We start from the raw sequence: 18081 nt of genomic DNA on the forward strand, positions 1-18081 counted from the left end.
GTATGGCCAAGTAAAACTGTGGTTTAGTTTTGCATTTTTCCCAAACAAGCCTCCTCTTCCCAGCACTTTCTTTATGTCATTAATCATATTACTAGGCCATATAATCATTTTTTATTCTTATATTTGTCGGTATATTTAATGAGTAGGGTAGAGGGCCTTAGCTTTCAATTCAAACCAGACCCTGGACCTTCTTCAGAGGCATCAAACAAGTACAAGCAAATACATATCCATTTATAGAAAAAGAGAGGGGAAAGGTATAAAAGACAGTGGACACTATTGGTAATTGTCAAAGACCAGTCTTCTCACTTGGTGTATCTCAACATGTGTATAAAATAACAAACCTGTGAAAATTTGAGCTCAATCGGTCATCGAAGTTGCGAGATAATAATGAAAGAAAAAACACCCTCGTCACACCAAGTTGTGTGCGTTTAGATGCTTGATTTTGAGACCTCAAGTTCTAAATCTGAGGTCTCAAAACCAAAGTCAAGGAAAATCACTTCTTTCTCAAAAACTGTGGCACTTCAGAGGGAGCCGCTTCTCACAATGTTTATACCACCAACCTCTCCCCATTACTCGTCACTAAGTAAGGTTTTATGCTAATAATTATTTTGAGAAATTACCAATAGTGTCCACTGCCTTTAAAGGACGGATCCAGGAAAAGGCAGGAAACTTAAAGCCAATCAAAGTTTCTATTTATTCTATTTTTCTACAGGGATAGCTCTTTTATATGGTTCGCTTTTGGGCAATCACTACATATATAAGGCTGCTGTTTAAATTTTGTACCTCCACATTATTTCTGTCTTTTTATTATTTGTCTGATTTTTATGTATTCTGTAAAATCTGCACTACACTTAAAAATGAATGAATAAAAAAAAAATACATATTGAAATAAATTTACTGTCCTTTGTAAGATATAATCTGTCTCTGGAGGTATAGAAACAAATACAGTGTCTGTCAATAGACAAATTGATTATACAGCTTTTAAAAACCCTGAAAATACTAGAAATAAGCTCAAAACACAACTTTTTATGCGGGTACCTTTTAATCTCAAATTGTAAGAGGGCACGGAAATCAAGTATGGGACCTAGAATCGGAGAAGGGGACACCCCCCCCTTTTTCCCCCATTTGTGTTTTTACAATTAGGCATGTAGTTTTTTTTTTTTTTTTTTTAAACAGATGTTTAAAGACACTGGACACCTTTGGCAATTGTCAAATACCAGTCTTCTCACTTGGTGTATCTCAACATATGCACAAAATAACAAAACTGTGAAAATTTGATCTCAATTGGTCGTCGAAGTCTCAAGATAATAATGGAAGAAAAAACACCATGGTCCTACGATGCTTGATTTCAGGACCTCAGAATCTAATTCTGAGGTCTCGAAATCAAATTCACGGAAAATTAATTCTTTCTCGAAAAACTATGTTACTTCAGGGAGCTGTTTCTCACAATGTTTTATACTATCAACAGCTTAGCTCTCCATTGGTCATTACCAAGTAAGTTTTTATGCTAATAATTATTTTGAGTAATTACCAATAGTGTCCAGTGCCTTTAAAAGAAACTAATTAAATACGAAAAGTACCCTAAAAGTATAATTGGAAGTGTTCGATATAAAAAGAACCCTTGAGATCATAAAATCCTCTGGGTGGGCGGGCACCTATGCAGAGGGGGGGGGGGGGAGGGGGGGGGGGGGGGGGTGACAATAAAGCCGCCATCGATACCATGCTGGATTTTACAAAGAGTTAAGAATGGGTCTTATCTCGAGGTAGGACGAGTTACTCGCCCTAAAAACTTAGGACATTCCTTATGTTTTTAATATCTCATAGGACTACCTTGTTATAGACCCTGGGCCCTACCACTGAAAAGCAGAAAATACTACGTTAAAGAGCTTTAAAGATTCCGCTAACTCAAAAAAGGACAGAATACCACTCACATGCAGTACATGTGAGAATGTTTTTTTGGTTGGCAATCATATTCTGGTAAGCGTTATCTTATTATGCTACTTTTTCTATTTGTATGGCCCCGCCCAGATTGGGAACTTAACTATCAACCTCGGCTCCACCACAAAGTTAATTGTAACCCCGCGGGGTATGAGGACATCGGGTCGGTCGAGTTGGTTCTTTGTATACGACGACAACGAGGGAGGACGCTGCACGCATTCGTCTTTGAATCTCTCTTTTCACTGATGTGGATTTCGAAGGACTTTATTTCTTGAACTACCTGTACATTTATAAGGAGTAATCCATCATAAGTTGGAGAGGTTGAAGGCACTTCATCAGGCAGTTAGTCCTACAAGTTTCTTTCAAGTCGGAGAAACAACAACATGGGACGAAAGAAGAAGAAGCCAATGAAGCCGTGGTGCTGGTATCCTTTGCTATAGACGTGTATTTCCGACACACCTTGTGTCGATTGTTACTTTTTTGTGTACGCTTTTTGATGCCGAAACGAACAGCAGTGTCTATATAATACTTCGGATGACTTTCCGTATGGTGCCACCGTTTTTGTCTCATTTTTTACAAAAGGGGATATCTCATTGAGGTAAATTATTAAATATTATTTAGATACTAAACTAGGCCTAATCAGTTGATTTATTAAAATGATTGAATTTGAGAAAGTGGTGGTGCCATACGGACACTTTTCCACTGTTTTCCAATTCTTCTGAATCTAAGCCATGATCTGAGGAGGTTCTAAGAAATGGGGCTTGTGAAGAACCTGGATGTCACTGCCTCACAGTGCAGGCAGGCGGAAAAGTTTCTGTATTAAAATTTAATATAAAAGTTAAAATCATTAAAATGAGAATGGGATATTCCTTTTTTTTTTGGGAAAAGTTTCCGTATGGCGCCACCACTTTTTCATTCGATATGAAATAATATAGTATTTAATTTACCTCAATGAGATATCCCTTTCTGTAAATATGAGTGAAAAAGTGGTGGCGCCATACGGAAAGTTATCCTTTTTTTTTTATAATAAGAACAGAAAACGTGTTGCATGATGCAGAAATCTTCCAGTGCAGCCTTTTTCTTTTTTAAATGTTTTTCCCCTTCTTATTAAAAATATAATTTTATATTTTTTTTGTAGGGCGTCCAGTTTTTAAGGTGTCCCTAAAATCGAGGTAAACCTTTTTCCTCTCTGCGTGCTAATTGCACTGCAATAATTTGTTTGTGGTTTGACCATGTTGACTTGCCAAGCAAAGAGTCTCCTCTCCCTTGACCAAAACTTGGAAACTCGTAAGGCTCCACTGGTTAGTTGCACTTGTAAATGCAAAAAGCTTGGTATTTATTTTTAGGCGGTTCTACAAGGTACAAAAATATGCGTTTACGTTGGGGACATTTCAAAAAATCTGCCCATCAAATAAGTTTCATCAAACACTTTTTCAATTCACAATTCACAATGATCAAATCATGTGACTGAATATTTTTCCAGATTCTGCTGAGCATTCTTGAAAAAAAATAATACAGGGGCTTAAAGAAGCCATGTGCCTTTTATCATTTTTCTATACTTGATAATTTGTTGTGTAACCCTCATACATAGTCATATTATTATGTCATTATTTTTAATATTAAAATTTAAACATTTGATTGGTGATTCAATTATCACTGTAATCGTTATTTATACGCTTTTTATTATAAATGTTAAGAAAAATAAAGACACAAAACTATAAAAAAAAACTAGAGATTGAGAGTTGTGAACAAACTCAAGGTGTTCAGTTTCCGGGATTAAAAAACGAATATTACACCTTGCTATGTTCTCAAGATTTGTAATAAATGATTAAAATTGCAAAAACTGTCAAAACAACATGATTACGTCAGCTTGTAAAAGTGTATGTTTGGTGACGTCATCGGTAATATTTGTTTTAAACCAGACCTTTGCCAGACTTGTATGCTGTGATGGTAAAGCATCAAAGGATGTATTTTCAACCTAAAAGGCAACAAACAACGCCCTTTCAAATCATTTCACAGTCACTTCCGGTTTAAACAGGTCAAAAGGTCAACGAAAGTTCACAAACATATCCATTTCTGTAAAGTACGTAAAGCCCTTTCATATGATGTAAAGATTGTCAAAATAGCTTATGTAGCCTAGTTTAGGAAATATGAACTTAGGATATAGATGTATTGACGACTGTAGAAAAGACTGTAAAGGGCATGTATGTTTTAACCGCCTAGAACGAAGACTATTCTTCATGAAGCTTTTTCGCGCTCTATGGATGATCACTGGAGCGTGACTCTGCTGCACCGCTAATACACTACACGTTGTGTGTATGCCTACGTGCGATGTTTATGCACATACCAATGGGGATTAACGTTGTTCTTTAGACGTGAATTTTGAGATTTTCGACCTCTCTTTTGAGCGGAAGACAACATCAAAATGGGGTTATGTCTGTGGGGCGTCTATGGAGTTTTCAATGACGATTCCGATGATGTTTCGATTGTAAGAATCCCTCATGTGGATCAAAAGTTATGATTTTTTGAATTAATAAACTTTGAATATTCATAACTCAAGAATTGATGACATCATCATGACGTAACTCACACGGTTTCTTCTCCTAATAAATCGCTAACTATGTGTGAAGTTTCAAGTTCCTACGAGTTTGGGAAAGGTGCTTTTGTTAGCGGACAAGGGACGCTGAGAAGAAGAAGAAGAAGAAGAAGTATGAAGAAGGAAAAAAAAACGAACAAAAATAAGAGGTGTTCCGGGCTGTTGGCCCGACCACCTAAAAAATTGAAAGCCAATAACTATTTAATTTGTACAACCTGTTTCGTAGCGCAGAAACAGATCTTGTCTTGTTTTCTCAAAAGTTTTTTAAAATTATTGTTGTTATTATTATTATTATTATTATTATTTTATTTTTTTCAGTCGATAGGAAGTCATTGAAATAATGCATGAATTATTCTAAAGACATTTTGCAGTTTCTAATGAGCAATTGTAATGAAACTCTCAGTGATGAAAGGTATGGGTGCTATAATGATCCTAAAGCAGTGGTGTCATGATGACGTCATCACTTGTCACGTGACGTCATCTTAAAGGTTTTTATTTTAAATATTTGAAAATCCATATATCAAATCAGCCACAAGAGACCGTAAGTTTCTGTTTGCTGGACTGGGTAGCGATAAATTAGGTCTTCATTTTATTTTGTGTGTGTGACCTCACATGAACTCTACATGTGAAACCGGAAGTGCCTGGCAATTCAAAAGTGACAAAAGTTATGAACTTGCTTTCAAACGTTGTAGTGTCTGGCAAGGGTGCAAATGTAGAGTGGGCGGTTAAAAAAAATACCGATGACGTCACGGAAAACAAAAGCGCCTTTTAGCGGCAGGTTGAAAACTTTTGAAAATGGACTTTGTGAAGATGTGTGTGGTGAAGTTTTTTTTTGTAATCACTTCAACACACATGTTGATCGTCAGGCAGGTTTCATACATGTACTATGTATGTGGGAAATCTGAGATCAATGACGTATTCAGCCGGCGTCCGGCCAGCCACTTTCAGTGAAAAAGTTTTTGTTTTAAAGTTTCAGTCTTTGACTTGAGTTGTTTTGGGTGTGTACAAGCCCAAGTGGGATTGGTATTAAGTAATGTTCAAGTTTTTGGAATTATTATTATTTTTTCAAATTTTGGAATACAAAAAAAAAAGTTAAAGTTATTAGTCCTTTTTTCAAGCTCAAACATTGGATTGTCAAAAACCAAACTCGAACTTAAATCTTAAAGGGGCACACCAGCTCATCGTTTACGCAATTTTGTGGTGTAGATTCATAAATAATGTTTTTTTTAAATGTCAGTGTATACGTGTTTCCAGCTGTTGTATAACAATTTGATGGCCTTAAAATCCTGACAAAGTCGCCATGACATCATGTATTGCATGTTTTGTGTCTGTGCACAATGGCTCTTCAAATGTAAGCATTTAAATAATCAAAAACACATCAACTTCAAAGTAATTGTCTGTTGGTTTCCTAAATTTAATATTTTGTGTTGAAAAATATACTGATTTTAAAAGAAATGTTTGAGTCCATTAAAATCAATCAAGGTACATCTTTAATTAACAAATAAATTCAAATCTTTGAGACGCCCATCGGGTATAAAGTGCTACATAATAAAACCCTGATTATTGTTATTATTATTTACCATCATTATATGCCAAGCACTTGTTTTCCTTAACCATGCATTCTTTGTTCAGGTACTGCAACCGAGAGTTTGAGGATGAGAAAATTCTGATTCAGCATCAAAAGGCAAAGCATTTCAAGTGTCATATATGTCACAAGAAATTGTATACAGGCCCCGGACTGGCCATTCATTGCATGCAGGTAATGTATAATATCTAAATTTACTCATTTAGAAACAGTCATGACATGGTGTTACTGCAAACCTTACAATATCGTATTTCCACCACGCAAAGTTTCAAATCCTACTTTTCAACATTGAAATATACTATACAAAAACATTGAAATGCAGAAATCTTCCTCCAGATGACCGAACTGGTGTGTCTTTGTTAACACTGGAGCTTTGGAAGTATCTGAAAAATTGAGATTAAATAACTTGAAATGTCTATTAAATCCTTACACCATGTGTGCACATAGGTCAGCCCTTGTGATAAAATGTTCATGTTTTTCCTCCAAGGACCAAATATCGTGCATAGTATTTTACTGAGGTGCAGCGCAGCGCTGTGCTATTGGGTGTTGACTGCTGACAAAAACATGCAAACTCCAATTCCAGCTCTTCAACACTTTATTTATAGATTTTACAGGCATGATATTCTTACTACTTAAGTCTGCTTTTTTGGTTTTTGTTTTCCCTTTATGGAAAAGTTAGACATGTTGTTATTAAATAGCCGGAAAAGTCTTCTAGAGCCTATTCCATGTGTACATGTGGAGGTTAGCCCATGTACTTCGGCTAAATAACAAATTTAAAGGCAGTGGACACTATTGGTAATTACTCAAAGTTAGTTATTAGCATAAAACCTCACTTGGTAATTAGTAATGGGGACGGGTTGACAGTATAAAACATTGTAATAAAACGGTTCCCTCTGAAGTGATGTAGTTTTCAAGAAAGAAGTAATTTTCCACGAATCTGATTTCAAGACCTCAGATTTCGAATTTGAGGTCTCGAAATCAAGTATCTGAAAGCACACAACTTCGTGTGACAAGGGTGTTTTTTGTTTCATAGTTACCTCGCAACTTTGACGACCAATCAAGCTCAAATTTTCACAGGTTTGTTATTTTATGCTTAGCTTGAGATAAACTAAGTGAGAAGACTTGTCTTTGACAATTACCAATAGTGTCCAGTGCCTTTAATAAAGACATTTGTTAAGTGCCTATTACAAAAAACCTCTAAGCGAATAGGGAACAATAAAATATACGAATGAAAGATACAGTTACAAATAAGCAGATTACAAATAAGCAGCTTCAAACAAATTAGTTTTTATCAGAGACTTTAAAACATTGTGATAAAATGTTCATGTTTTTCCTCCAAGGACCAAATATCATGGTCAACGTAGTTATCGGTTTGCTGCACCTCACTGATGGAACAATCTCCCTCTACACATCAAACAAGCCACCACGATCTCAAGTTTCAAGACTCTTCTCAAAACATATCTTTTCAAATTAAAAAATGGTGCTGTGAAAGAAAATTATCTGTGGCCATAAAAAATGGAAGAAGCTCTTGTACTAGTTGGAAGCAATGACTGTTGAGATGATCGTAAAGTCCTTGATAAAATGTTCCTCCTTTTTGATTCAAACTGTCCACTTCAGGTCCATAAAGAAAACGTAGACAAAGTCCCCAACGCAGTGCCAGGCAGGTACGACATTGAGGTTGAGATCTACGGCATGGAGGGTATACCAGAGAAAGATCTATTAACACACGCATCAAAGTCACACCAAAAAGGTAAGTGGGTTTTGTACTTGATCTACCCTTTTGCATTTAATCACATTTACTTGAGACCACCAACATAGGGCTAGATAGCTAAGTTGGTAGAGTGTGGTCTGTTAGTTCAGAGGTCATTAGTTCGAATCACACTCTAGTTAGTTTCTTTTTTGTTCAACAACAAACATTTTTTAAAATATTACCCAGTCGGCTTCCTATGCGGTTTATGATTGTTATACTTCATTAAATACTTAAAACATTTACCTCAGTCATGACAGTGTGCTAACAACGATACAGTTTTGTATCACATCATGAACTCGCCCACTGATGGAAGTTTTTTTCGCAAGATGACATGCCAAAGACAAAGTGGTTATAACAGGCATTGGTGTATATGGGTAAAATTAATATTCGTTATCCTCGATGCAAATATCTATCTATTCATTATTTCTTACTTTATCCACACTAAAAGACAAAGGGGATGACGATGATTCTCCAAAGCCTAAGGTGGCACAACAGAGCACCACACAAGACCTCCCACCACCCCCTATGATGCCTGGTATGATGCCAGGCCAGGTGCCAGGAATGCCTGGTCCGATGCCAGGCATGATGCATGGCGGTATGATGGGTCAGATGGGTCCCATGCCCGGCCAGATGCCTGGACAAATGCCTGGTCAGATGCCCAGACAAATGCCCGGTCAGATGAGGGGTCCGATGCCACCTGGGATGCCCCCTGGGATGCCACCAATGCCTCCTAGGCTCCCCGGAATGCCGCCATTTATACCTGGGTAAGTGACTCAATTAAGACAAATTAATATAAAGTGTCACGGCCCAGAAATCTAGCGACGTCAGGGCCAGTTTCACAGAACTGCTTAATACTCTAGACTCAGTAATCGGGGCACTGTGTAATTAAGGCTTTTTCTTTTTATTCTCTTTTTTTACATCTTCTGTCAACATTTCGAAAAGGGAGTAAAACAGCGCCCAATTTAACTCGGTTCAGACAATACCCTTGTCTGCAAATCAGATCTATGTTCTTCCTTAAAAAAAAACTTGTTATGCCTCTTAAATCTAAGGTTTAGGCATAGAGTCAGTGGTTTACGGAAGCAAGGAATTCCGTGTTTACATCAAGCGTATTTGACTACATAATGTAACGTTTTGAGTTAAGACTCTCTAAGGCATTGTTTTTCGCCATTGTTTTACGACAAAATACAACTAATAATAATAATAATAATAATAATAATAATAAGACTTGTAATGCGCACATATCCACCCTGCTGGGTGTTCAAGGCGCAGTAAAACCAAAAACAAAACAAAAACAAAACACAACACAAAGAAAAACAGACACAACAAAATTAGTCATTGAAAACCTGTGACATAAGATAAGTTTTGAGAAGAGACTTGAATTTTGCGGTACAAACACAAGATCGAAGATTAAGTGGTAGAGAGTTCCAGATGCGTGGCGCGGCTGAAGAAAAAGACCTGTCACCCCATGAGTGTCGAGACTTGGGTTCAATGAGGAGAAGCATGGAACTTGATCGAAGATTCCTTGATGGAGTGTAAACTTGAAGCAGTTCAGAAATATAGTGGGGAGCCTTGCCATTTAGAGCTTTGTGGACAATGAGCATCAGCTTGAAGATGATTCGTTGAGAGATAGGGAGCCAGTGTAGTTGTTTCAGAATGGGGGTGATAGAACAGGATTTTCTAGACAGTGTCACAATGCGGGCAGCAGTATTTTGGAGCTGCTGAAGTCGGGAAATCTGGTTGTTAGGAAGACTGTAGAGAAGAGCATTGCCGTTGTCAAGACGAGAAGTAACAAATGCGTGAATGACCTTTTCAGTGGCACTTTTGTCCAAGTACTTGCGAATCTTACCTATATTCTTGATGTGATATGATGATAAACGAACAATATTGTTGATGTGTGGCTGAAGTGTCATCGATGAATCAAAAATAACCCCCAAGTTCCGAGCTTTCAGCGAGGGAGCTATCCGAGCATCACCGATGGAGATGTATCAATTAATTCAACAGTGGACTGGAAACAGCTTGACGGTTTTAAAACATTGTTTTACATTATTTTGTTGTTCAACAACCAGCTGTCCATACTTTTTATCAGTGTTTCACATTCTTTTACCGATGTCCCCACACTCCAGAAGCTAGGGTTACGAAGCTGTTAAAATATATACTAGCATAAGAAGTTACTTGGTAATGAGCAATGGAGAGCTGTTGATAGCATTGTCATATTTCTCCCAAAAAAGATGTGGACATAATCAACTAAAACCAGCAATCTGTAAGCAGAACATTTTAATCTGTAAGCTGAAACGGTGTTACTCATTAGCATTGTCATATTTCTCACAAAAAGATTGGACAAAACTAAAAGCATCAATCTGTACGCAGAGCAGTTTATACAGTTGTTATACTCTCTAATTTGTTTCCTCTATTTTACAGTATGCCGATGCCACCTATGCCCCCCGGGTTCAGACCTATGATGGGTGGTCCACCCGGTATGCCACCCATGCCCAACCTTCCCGGGATGCCCCCCGTCCCACCTATGAGACCCCCTTCCATAACTACCTCCAGTGGATCCATCAGTGCACCCCCAGTGATCTCCAGTGCAGTGACGATATCAAGCAGTCATCCACAGCAACAACCTAAACCTCTGTTTCCAAGTGCAGCTGCTGTAAGTATAGCAATCATTGAGAAGATTGAGACTTTTATCAAAATTCAGACTTTTAGGTCAGCCTGGCGTGGTGAAGAAAATCATCCATTATGTCTTCCAAATGCAAAGAAAGATTGCCTTTTGATCTATTTCTTTAGTGCTGAGGACACTGTTCCCCCAAAAAACTTTGCAAGCTGAAGATGGTAATGCCATCAATTCAACATATCTCCTAAAATTCAGATCATACTCTTAGATTTGTCAGCAATAAAGGCCCGGTCACGCAGGTGCCGATAACGAGAACGATAAAAATGAACACCCTCGATTGGTTAAATTGCTCCACGCAGAATTTGCCCACGCTCATTCAACCAATTGAGGGCGTGCATTTTTATCATTTCCGTTTTCGTTCTTGTTATTGGGGCCTGTGTGACCGGGCCTTAACTCTCACCTCTGGTATGTAATTCATTGGGACAATAGAAATAGCTGTTGCAAACTGTTTTACCATCTAAAAGGACCTTGGTGTCAATAAAAATACCATAGCAGAGTCTTTCTCAAAAGCACACAAATAAGTCATTGCCAAAGAAACACATACCTCATGTTCTTGGAGAGTTGCTGACTAAAATGACCCCTCTGTCTTTCCTTTTAATACATCATCTTTTCAGACGGCATCATCAGTCAGCGGACCAAGTAGCGTTGGCTTCACAGCCCCCTCTAACATCGGTCCAGTCAAACCAACATTCCCAGCTTATGCAACTCCTGCTCCTGACCAGGCCAAGCCCGCTGTGCCAGCAGTCAGCACGACAACGGCGACGGTCACGGCAGCGGCCCCTAAGCTGAACACCCCGAGTACGACGGAGAAAACTTCGTCTAGTGGCAAAGCCATGACATCAGGTACCAGTAAGATAGTGCATCCTGATGACGAGATGTCGCTGGTAAGTTGTCAATAATAATATAATAAAAACGCAAGTCGGCATGGTCAGGGAAAAGTGTATTTGCTATCTGAGGCAGCATGAATAACAGGTATTACCCACTTGGTATATAACATTTCTTAGCGTGAATTTAATTACAATTGTAGTTGCAGTTCTCGCCAGTAGTGCGCATGCTCAGACCTACGCGCACAATACTGAGCTTATGCACGCATGCTTGTAGTCGCAAAAAGGACCGTTATGTCTGCTGCCGCCGGTGTCTCGAAAGTCTCCCATTACAAAGAATGGGAAACGATTGTCTGCGTTTCTGTAGTCCACATTTTTATCACACATAATTTACATCGGAGAAAGGTGTCATGGCATGATGTAAACAGGCCAGGCAGCGTTCTCCTTTAGGAGTGGAACGCTCAACACGGATCGAGAGTTAGCCCAGAGATGTTCACACACAGCTTTTAACCTGTGTTTGAATTTGTCGACACATCCAGAATTCTCAACACACCCCCTGAACAGGGTTAATTTTGACACCGTGTTGAAAAGTTGTAGTGTGAAAAGGTCAGTCCACATTACCCAGATTTCTTGTAGTGTGAAAAGGTATACTGTTACTTCAATTGAGCTGTGAAGGCTCTAAGTTTGAAGGAAGTCTCTCGTAATCCATGACTGTGTTTTAAATGTTTGATATCATGAGCCACTTCTTCTTCATTTAAGCTTTTTTTTCCTTTAAATTGTCTCTCAGGAGGAGTTCCGAGCCGCTTTGCCAAAGTACAATAAATCGGCATCAGCTGTGGCAAGCTCTGCGCCTGTTAGTGCGCCCTCTATGCCCCCTCGTCCCCCTCACATGATGCCCGGCATGCCTACTTTATCCCAGCCACCCGTCAGACCTCAGGGTAGCATGGTGCAAGGTATGTTTGTAAAATATTGGTCCACCGGGTAACAGTTTGTCTGGAGCTGTATGAAGATAAGTTTGAACAATAAAATTTATTTTATGTTTGTATGTTTTTGAATCACAAGCAGTTCTTTGGGCATTCCTCTTCTTGAAGTGTCACAGCTGATTTTTTGTATGTGTTCAAAGCATGGTAAAGGCACTTTTATTGTTGCTGTTTATTTATTCAATAAATAGCAGTTTCCCACAGAATCATATTCTATTTGAAAGCACAATGTTTGAAATTGACGTTGATGTCAAATAGCAATTTAAAAATTAAATAACTAAAGTGTTCAAATTTTAATTTCTTATATCTAGCTTTTCTTTGAAAGAATTTATGAAGTCTGTAAGGCGGCATGCGCAAATCTCTCTTAAGCAAACACTGCACATGTAGCTATGTTGCTGGCCTGGAGTTCTACAGAGGCCATAGACTTTATCGCAAATACTCGGTACATACGCTGTAGGCGTTGAATGAGGTGCATGCTGGTCTAGCTAGCAATCAAGTTTGACCAGTAGCTAGACCAGCAGGCACCTCATTTAACAGTTAGCGCTTGCACAATTGGTATTTGTGAAAAAGTCTATGGCCTCTGATGCACCTGTTTTGGCCTTAGTGCCCCTGCTCTTGGCCTTAGTGCCCCCGGTCTCAACCTCAAACATTCCCATAGAATAAAAGACTTTTCAACGGAAGCACTTTTTTAAGAATAAAAATGGCCTTCCCCCCTCAAAGATGAGCTACAACTGCTGATGTCCTACACTCTTTTGACTACAACAAAATGTGCAACCAAAACTATTTATGATAGGAACTTGTTATTTTACCATTTCTCATAAATAACATGATGCCTATATTTATTTGTTTGCAGGTGGTATGGCCATGCCTCCACAGCAGCATAACAACCCCATGGGTATGATGCCCAATCAACCTGGTAAGAGTTTACCTGACCAGTGAATAATAACTTAACATTGGAAGTAGATTTATCAAATTTATACTAATTTTTCATGTAAGGACATTTTAAACATTATGTATATGAAATTGCTATTAAGGACCTTAGTTTTGAGCAGACAACATTATAAACAAAATCAAATTTTTGAGGGGGAAAAAGTGCCACTTTAAAATCTATTTGTTTGTTTGCTCAGGTGGCATGATGCAAGGCATGCCAGGACAGAGTGCCATGCACCAGATGCAGCAGCGGATGGCCGCCGGGGCTCAGAACCCTCAAGCCGGCATGTTTGGCGGGCAGCACATGATGGCGGGCATGAACCCAATGGGGGCGATGCAACCTCACCCTGGTATGCAGCAACAACAGCAGCAAGGACCAAGAAGATACTGAATATAAACAAGGTTGGCGCTGTTTGTCAGAAAACAAAGGGTTTTAAACTTTGCATGTTTAAGATACAGTCTACAATCCCGGCCAAAATGCTTGGGCCATGTCAGGCCTGGAACTACCTGCAGGTCCATTGCCCCTTGTCTTGGCCTTGATGCCCCTTCGAAAATTTCCCATTGACTTTAAGATTTTCCAATGGAAGTGCCATTTGCAAAATAAAAATGGCCTTGCTCTCAAAAAGATGAAATTCCAGGCCTGCCGGGTGACAATAAACCGACTCTCCGCCACCCTGTTCCCCCATCTCAATGTTGTTAACCCCAGCTGGAGCACAGACCGTGCAATGAGAACCAACATTGAAAGGGGTTCCAGTGTGGGGACTGAACAAGTGTTGGCCATGGCCCAATTTCATACAGCTGCTTAAGCACAAAAAGTAGTTGAGCACTATAACATTTTGCTTACCAGAATAAGGTTACCAGCCAAACTACAATACCATACATGTATGTACAATTTGTTGCTTGACTGAAAACTGTTAAGCAATTTTTCGTGCTTAAGCAGCTCTACGAAATTGAGCCCCGGATTGTAGGGATGTAGGGGAGAACCTTGGGCCATACTTTGGAAGAGTTGCGTTGACTGGCGCTGTGTAGAGCCAGTGGTACTCGGCATTGCCGCCATGTTGATCTGATCTTCTTTAACGCAGACTCTAAAAGATTTTTTCTAGTAGCCTCCCTTTAAAAATGGCTGCTGATGCCTTTTTATTCAAAAGAATAACAAACTGATATAGTCGTTTGCCACAGAAGGGAGGCATCACATCTCTAAGTAGATTTGTAGAGATTAATTTTCTTGCTTGGGTGATTGAATGGAAATTTCTGAAACATTAGAAGCTCAAACAATTGTACATTGAGGCATTGATGCAGTCTTGTGCGTGTGTAGTTTCAGTCACTTTTAATGCTCTTAAAACTTGACCGACTTGTGTCAAAATCAAAACTTATTTCAGATGTCCAGCCATTTAAAAAAAAAAAAACACAATTAAAAAACTTTGAAATAAAATATGTTTGAAGTCTTGCATTGTGAGGAAATGAGAAGTAATTTTCAAAGCGAAATTTTGTAAAAAAAACTCTGTTGGGAACTTAATACTACTCCGACTTTACAGAAAGCCAACACTCGACCCAAAATTTTTGCTGTTTATAGTTGTTTCTTAAACTGAAACTGCCATTTTGTTTATTCAAAGAATTCTTATCGCATTGTAAAAATAAGTAGGTAATCAGTTGTTCAGTTTTTGATGAAATTTCCTATTTAGATGTTAAATTCGCATGATTATTTGTTCACAGAACTCGAGAAAGTACCGAGTATACATTGCTAATGATGTAACACATTGGTATAAGGGTAAAACCAAAATTAATATTAGCCATCTCTTATGTTTCTCACAGGGACTGTTCCTCCGCTTCTTAATCCACCAGCATTCATGTAATTTGCTTGACCCTGTGGCCATTGATATTCACAGGCAAGTGTTCCATGTTTAAACTTTAGAAAAAGGAAAAAAGTGATGATGTTATTTGTTAAAGACAATAATGCACGTTGTGTAAATATATATATTTTTTATCGTCCCAACTGTTTGTTTTTTTAAGATCCCGGGATGCAGAAGTAGTATTTCAAAGCGACTCAAAGTTTCTGGTTTTCAAATTATTGCGGGCTCAAGCTGATGTCATTGTTCAGACCTCCTGTGAATTATTGTTTTAACTGTCATTGCTGAATGCAACGCGCCTATAAATCTTGACTCTCATATTAAAAACTTTGCAAAAATAAAAAAATAAACCAAAGTTTGTTGTGCTTTCATGGAGGCAACTATTTCACCAAATTGAAATTCAAGAGAGTGAGCATTCAAGAAAAGTGTTTTGCAGTTACAAAATTATACCTTTCCTTTCTAAGATAGTAAATAAGTTCAAAGTGGCCCTCAGTAAAATGATCTACTATTAGGGAGGTAAATTTAAACTTTATGTACATATTCTCAGGAAATGGCATAAATCCCTTATTGAGAGAATATTATTGGGTTGATGAAGTTGTGTTTGTTCTCAATAACTAACCAATGAATGGTAGGTGTTTCATTTACTCTTTTGATGTATGTGTGTATTATGCCAACAAAACTAGAACAGATTCCAAGCAGATGCAGGAAGCAAAGTACAGAAGATAGTCTCACATCTTTGCACAATTTCATAGAGCTGCTTAAGCACAAAAACTAGCTAAGCACAACAAAATTATGCTTACCAGAACATGGCTAACAGCTAAAGTACCATGCAACATGTAGCATCTGTGACTGGTATCCTGCTTACTATTGCTTAGCAAAAATTTGTTGAGCAATATTTTTGGCCCTAGGCCCAATTCCGGTTGAGCTACTTTTAAGACATTATTGCTTAATAATTGTTTGCTTAGCGGAAATGAGCAGGAAGCCATTTGAAAATGTACTTGAGACATAGTATTGTTGGCTGGTAACCTTATTCTTGTAAGCATCATTTTGTTGTGCTTAGCTACTTTTTGTGTTTAAGCAGCTCTAAGAAATTGGGCCTTGCTTTGTCTTTGATGATTCCTTAAACATCCGGAAAATCCGTTCTGGTTTTATGGACAAACACTTTCAGAGACAATATTTCCTGCAGTGCAATTCAGGTTGTGGCGTCATATGTTGCAAAATTGTGAATCACACTTGACTCCATGCCACCATGTGGTATCTCATTCGATTGGTGCTGTGCTTTTTTAATCTAGTTGCACTCAACCTCGTTCCCGGTGGTGTACGATCTCTCTGCGCCATTTTTTCCCTTCCCAGAAAGCCTTGCTCGATTGCAACCCCTTGAAGTGTAACTTGAAAGTATCCAAATATATTGGATATCTAAATTAGTTCTGTTGTTAATCCATTCTGTGTTGAGAGACTATGCAAAATGCGCTGTCAAAAGACACATCGATATGTTTATCTGTATGCAGTTTAGGGAAGAAAAAAAACATGACTCATTTGAAGTAAACTGCGTCAAAATGTTTACACGCGTGTAATAAACGTCCGCCAAGCAACATACAAGTGCTGGAGAGTTTTTAACAAGTGTGCACGCAAAACAGTATCTTTTGATCAGCCAATCAGCATTGGGTTTGAGTGTTTCCCTCATGGGGTATAGTAACGAGATGTATCGATACGACGCGCTGATCATGGTAGCGAGGTTGAGTTGCACTAGGACAAATTCAGTTTGTAACGATATCATGATCATCACACAACCTTGTGACACTGCTGAGCCTGTACTTTCACCATCAGCAACAAAATGGTTGTTGCAGTGGTTTATATATGTAACGTTTGGCAAAAAAGGCTACAGTCTACTTAACAAAAACAATGTTTGCAGTATGGTCTCTGAAGGTTTACAAATTGTTGTTTCTAGTGACTTTTAGGTATCTTATGTGAATCATGAAATCCAGTACCACTTGGTCAGGTAAAGTTGATATGGCTAGGGTGGAAAATAATCAATGTAAGTATTTAAAGGAATTAATGGAATCTGAGTTTAAATTTTTGTTTATAATAACTAAGTTTCCTTTGCTGGCAGACTGTTAATTACTTGAACAGTTTAAAATAATTGACATTTTTGATTATCAGAATTTTAAATTTCAACCCTTGGGTTTCTTATTCTTTTAGTTCATTAATGTTATAAACCTGTTTGATAATGACCAATCTGCAAAGGGGATATGGGACAAAGAACTGAATTACGGTTCTTTAAAAAATAAGAAGTTCATATGTACCAGTGAACCATCAGTGTCCAATCCATGATGATGTGTTTCCAAAGTGTAAGTAAAGTTTGCGTATGTTCTTTGTTAAGCCTGTTCATACTTCCTGCGAATGCAATACGAATTTTAAGGGCGCACAAAACAATTAATAATTAATTCACAGCAGTTTGACTGTGCTCAACTCCAGTGAAACATTCGCTGTGAAAACATCTATGTGACAGAAAAATTTGCTCTGCATTTGCACTCGTAAGGAAGTATGGACCGTGCTTTACGGTACACATACATACACAAAATTTTATAAATTTGATTTCGACCCAACTTGCCCCAAAACAATTTTTTTTTCTTCCTTTAAAAAACAAAAAGCAGTCAAGGTTTGTCGATTTCTCCTTACACAGGTTTGATTTCTTTTTTGGTTTTTAATTAAAGATTAGCGATAATAAATATGAATTGTTCAAATGCATTGTGTTGTTTACTTTAAGTTCCTGATTCTGCAAAGGTGAGATGCATTTTGGAGATGGTGTGTGTACAACTTTTGTAGTTGGGCGGCCCATTTGCAGTTGGGCAGCCCATTTGAAGTTGGGCAGGGCCCATTTGTGGTTCGGCATGTCCATTAGCAGTTGGGCGGGCCCAATTGCATCATATATTTAATGCAGTTTCCTTACTGCCAAA

At 38.2% G+C, this 18081-nt stretch overlaps 1 protein-coding gene across 1 annotated transcript; it reads left to right on the forward strand.

Moving 5' to 3' along the window:
* Nucleotides 1-2122: 2122 nt before the first annotated feature.
* On the forward strand, nucleotides 2123-17873 carry LOC117292565 (BUB3-interacting and GLEBS motif-containing protein ZNF207-like). The gene is made up of 10 exons (XM_033774668.1): nucleotides 2123-2362; nucleotides 6167-6293; nucleotides 7737-7869; nucleotides 8318-8633; nucleotides 10288-10519; nucleotides 11158-11427; nucleotides 12155-12320; nucleotides 13201-13263; nucleotides 13475-13679; nucleotides 15090-17873. Exons 1-9 carry the CDS (start codon nucleotides 2322-2324, stop codon nucleotides 13666-13668), a joined length of 1542 nt encoding a protein of 513 aa, XP_033630559.1. The 5' UTR covers nucleotides 2123-2321; the 3' UTR covers nucleotides 13669-13679; nucleotides 15090-17873.
* Nucleotides 17874-18081: the final 208 nt, after the last annotated feature.

Source organism: Asterias rubens, chromosome 7, assembly GCF_902459465.1.
Source record: "Asterias rubens chromosome 7, eAstRub1.3, whole genome shotgun sequence".
Taxonomy (NCBI): Eukaryota; Metazoa; Echinodermata; class Asteroidea; order Forcipulatida; family Asteriidae; genus Asterias; species Asterias rubens.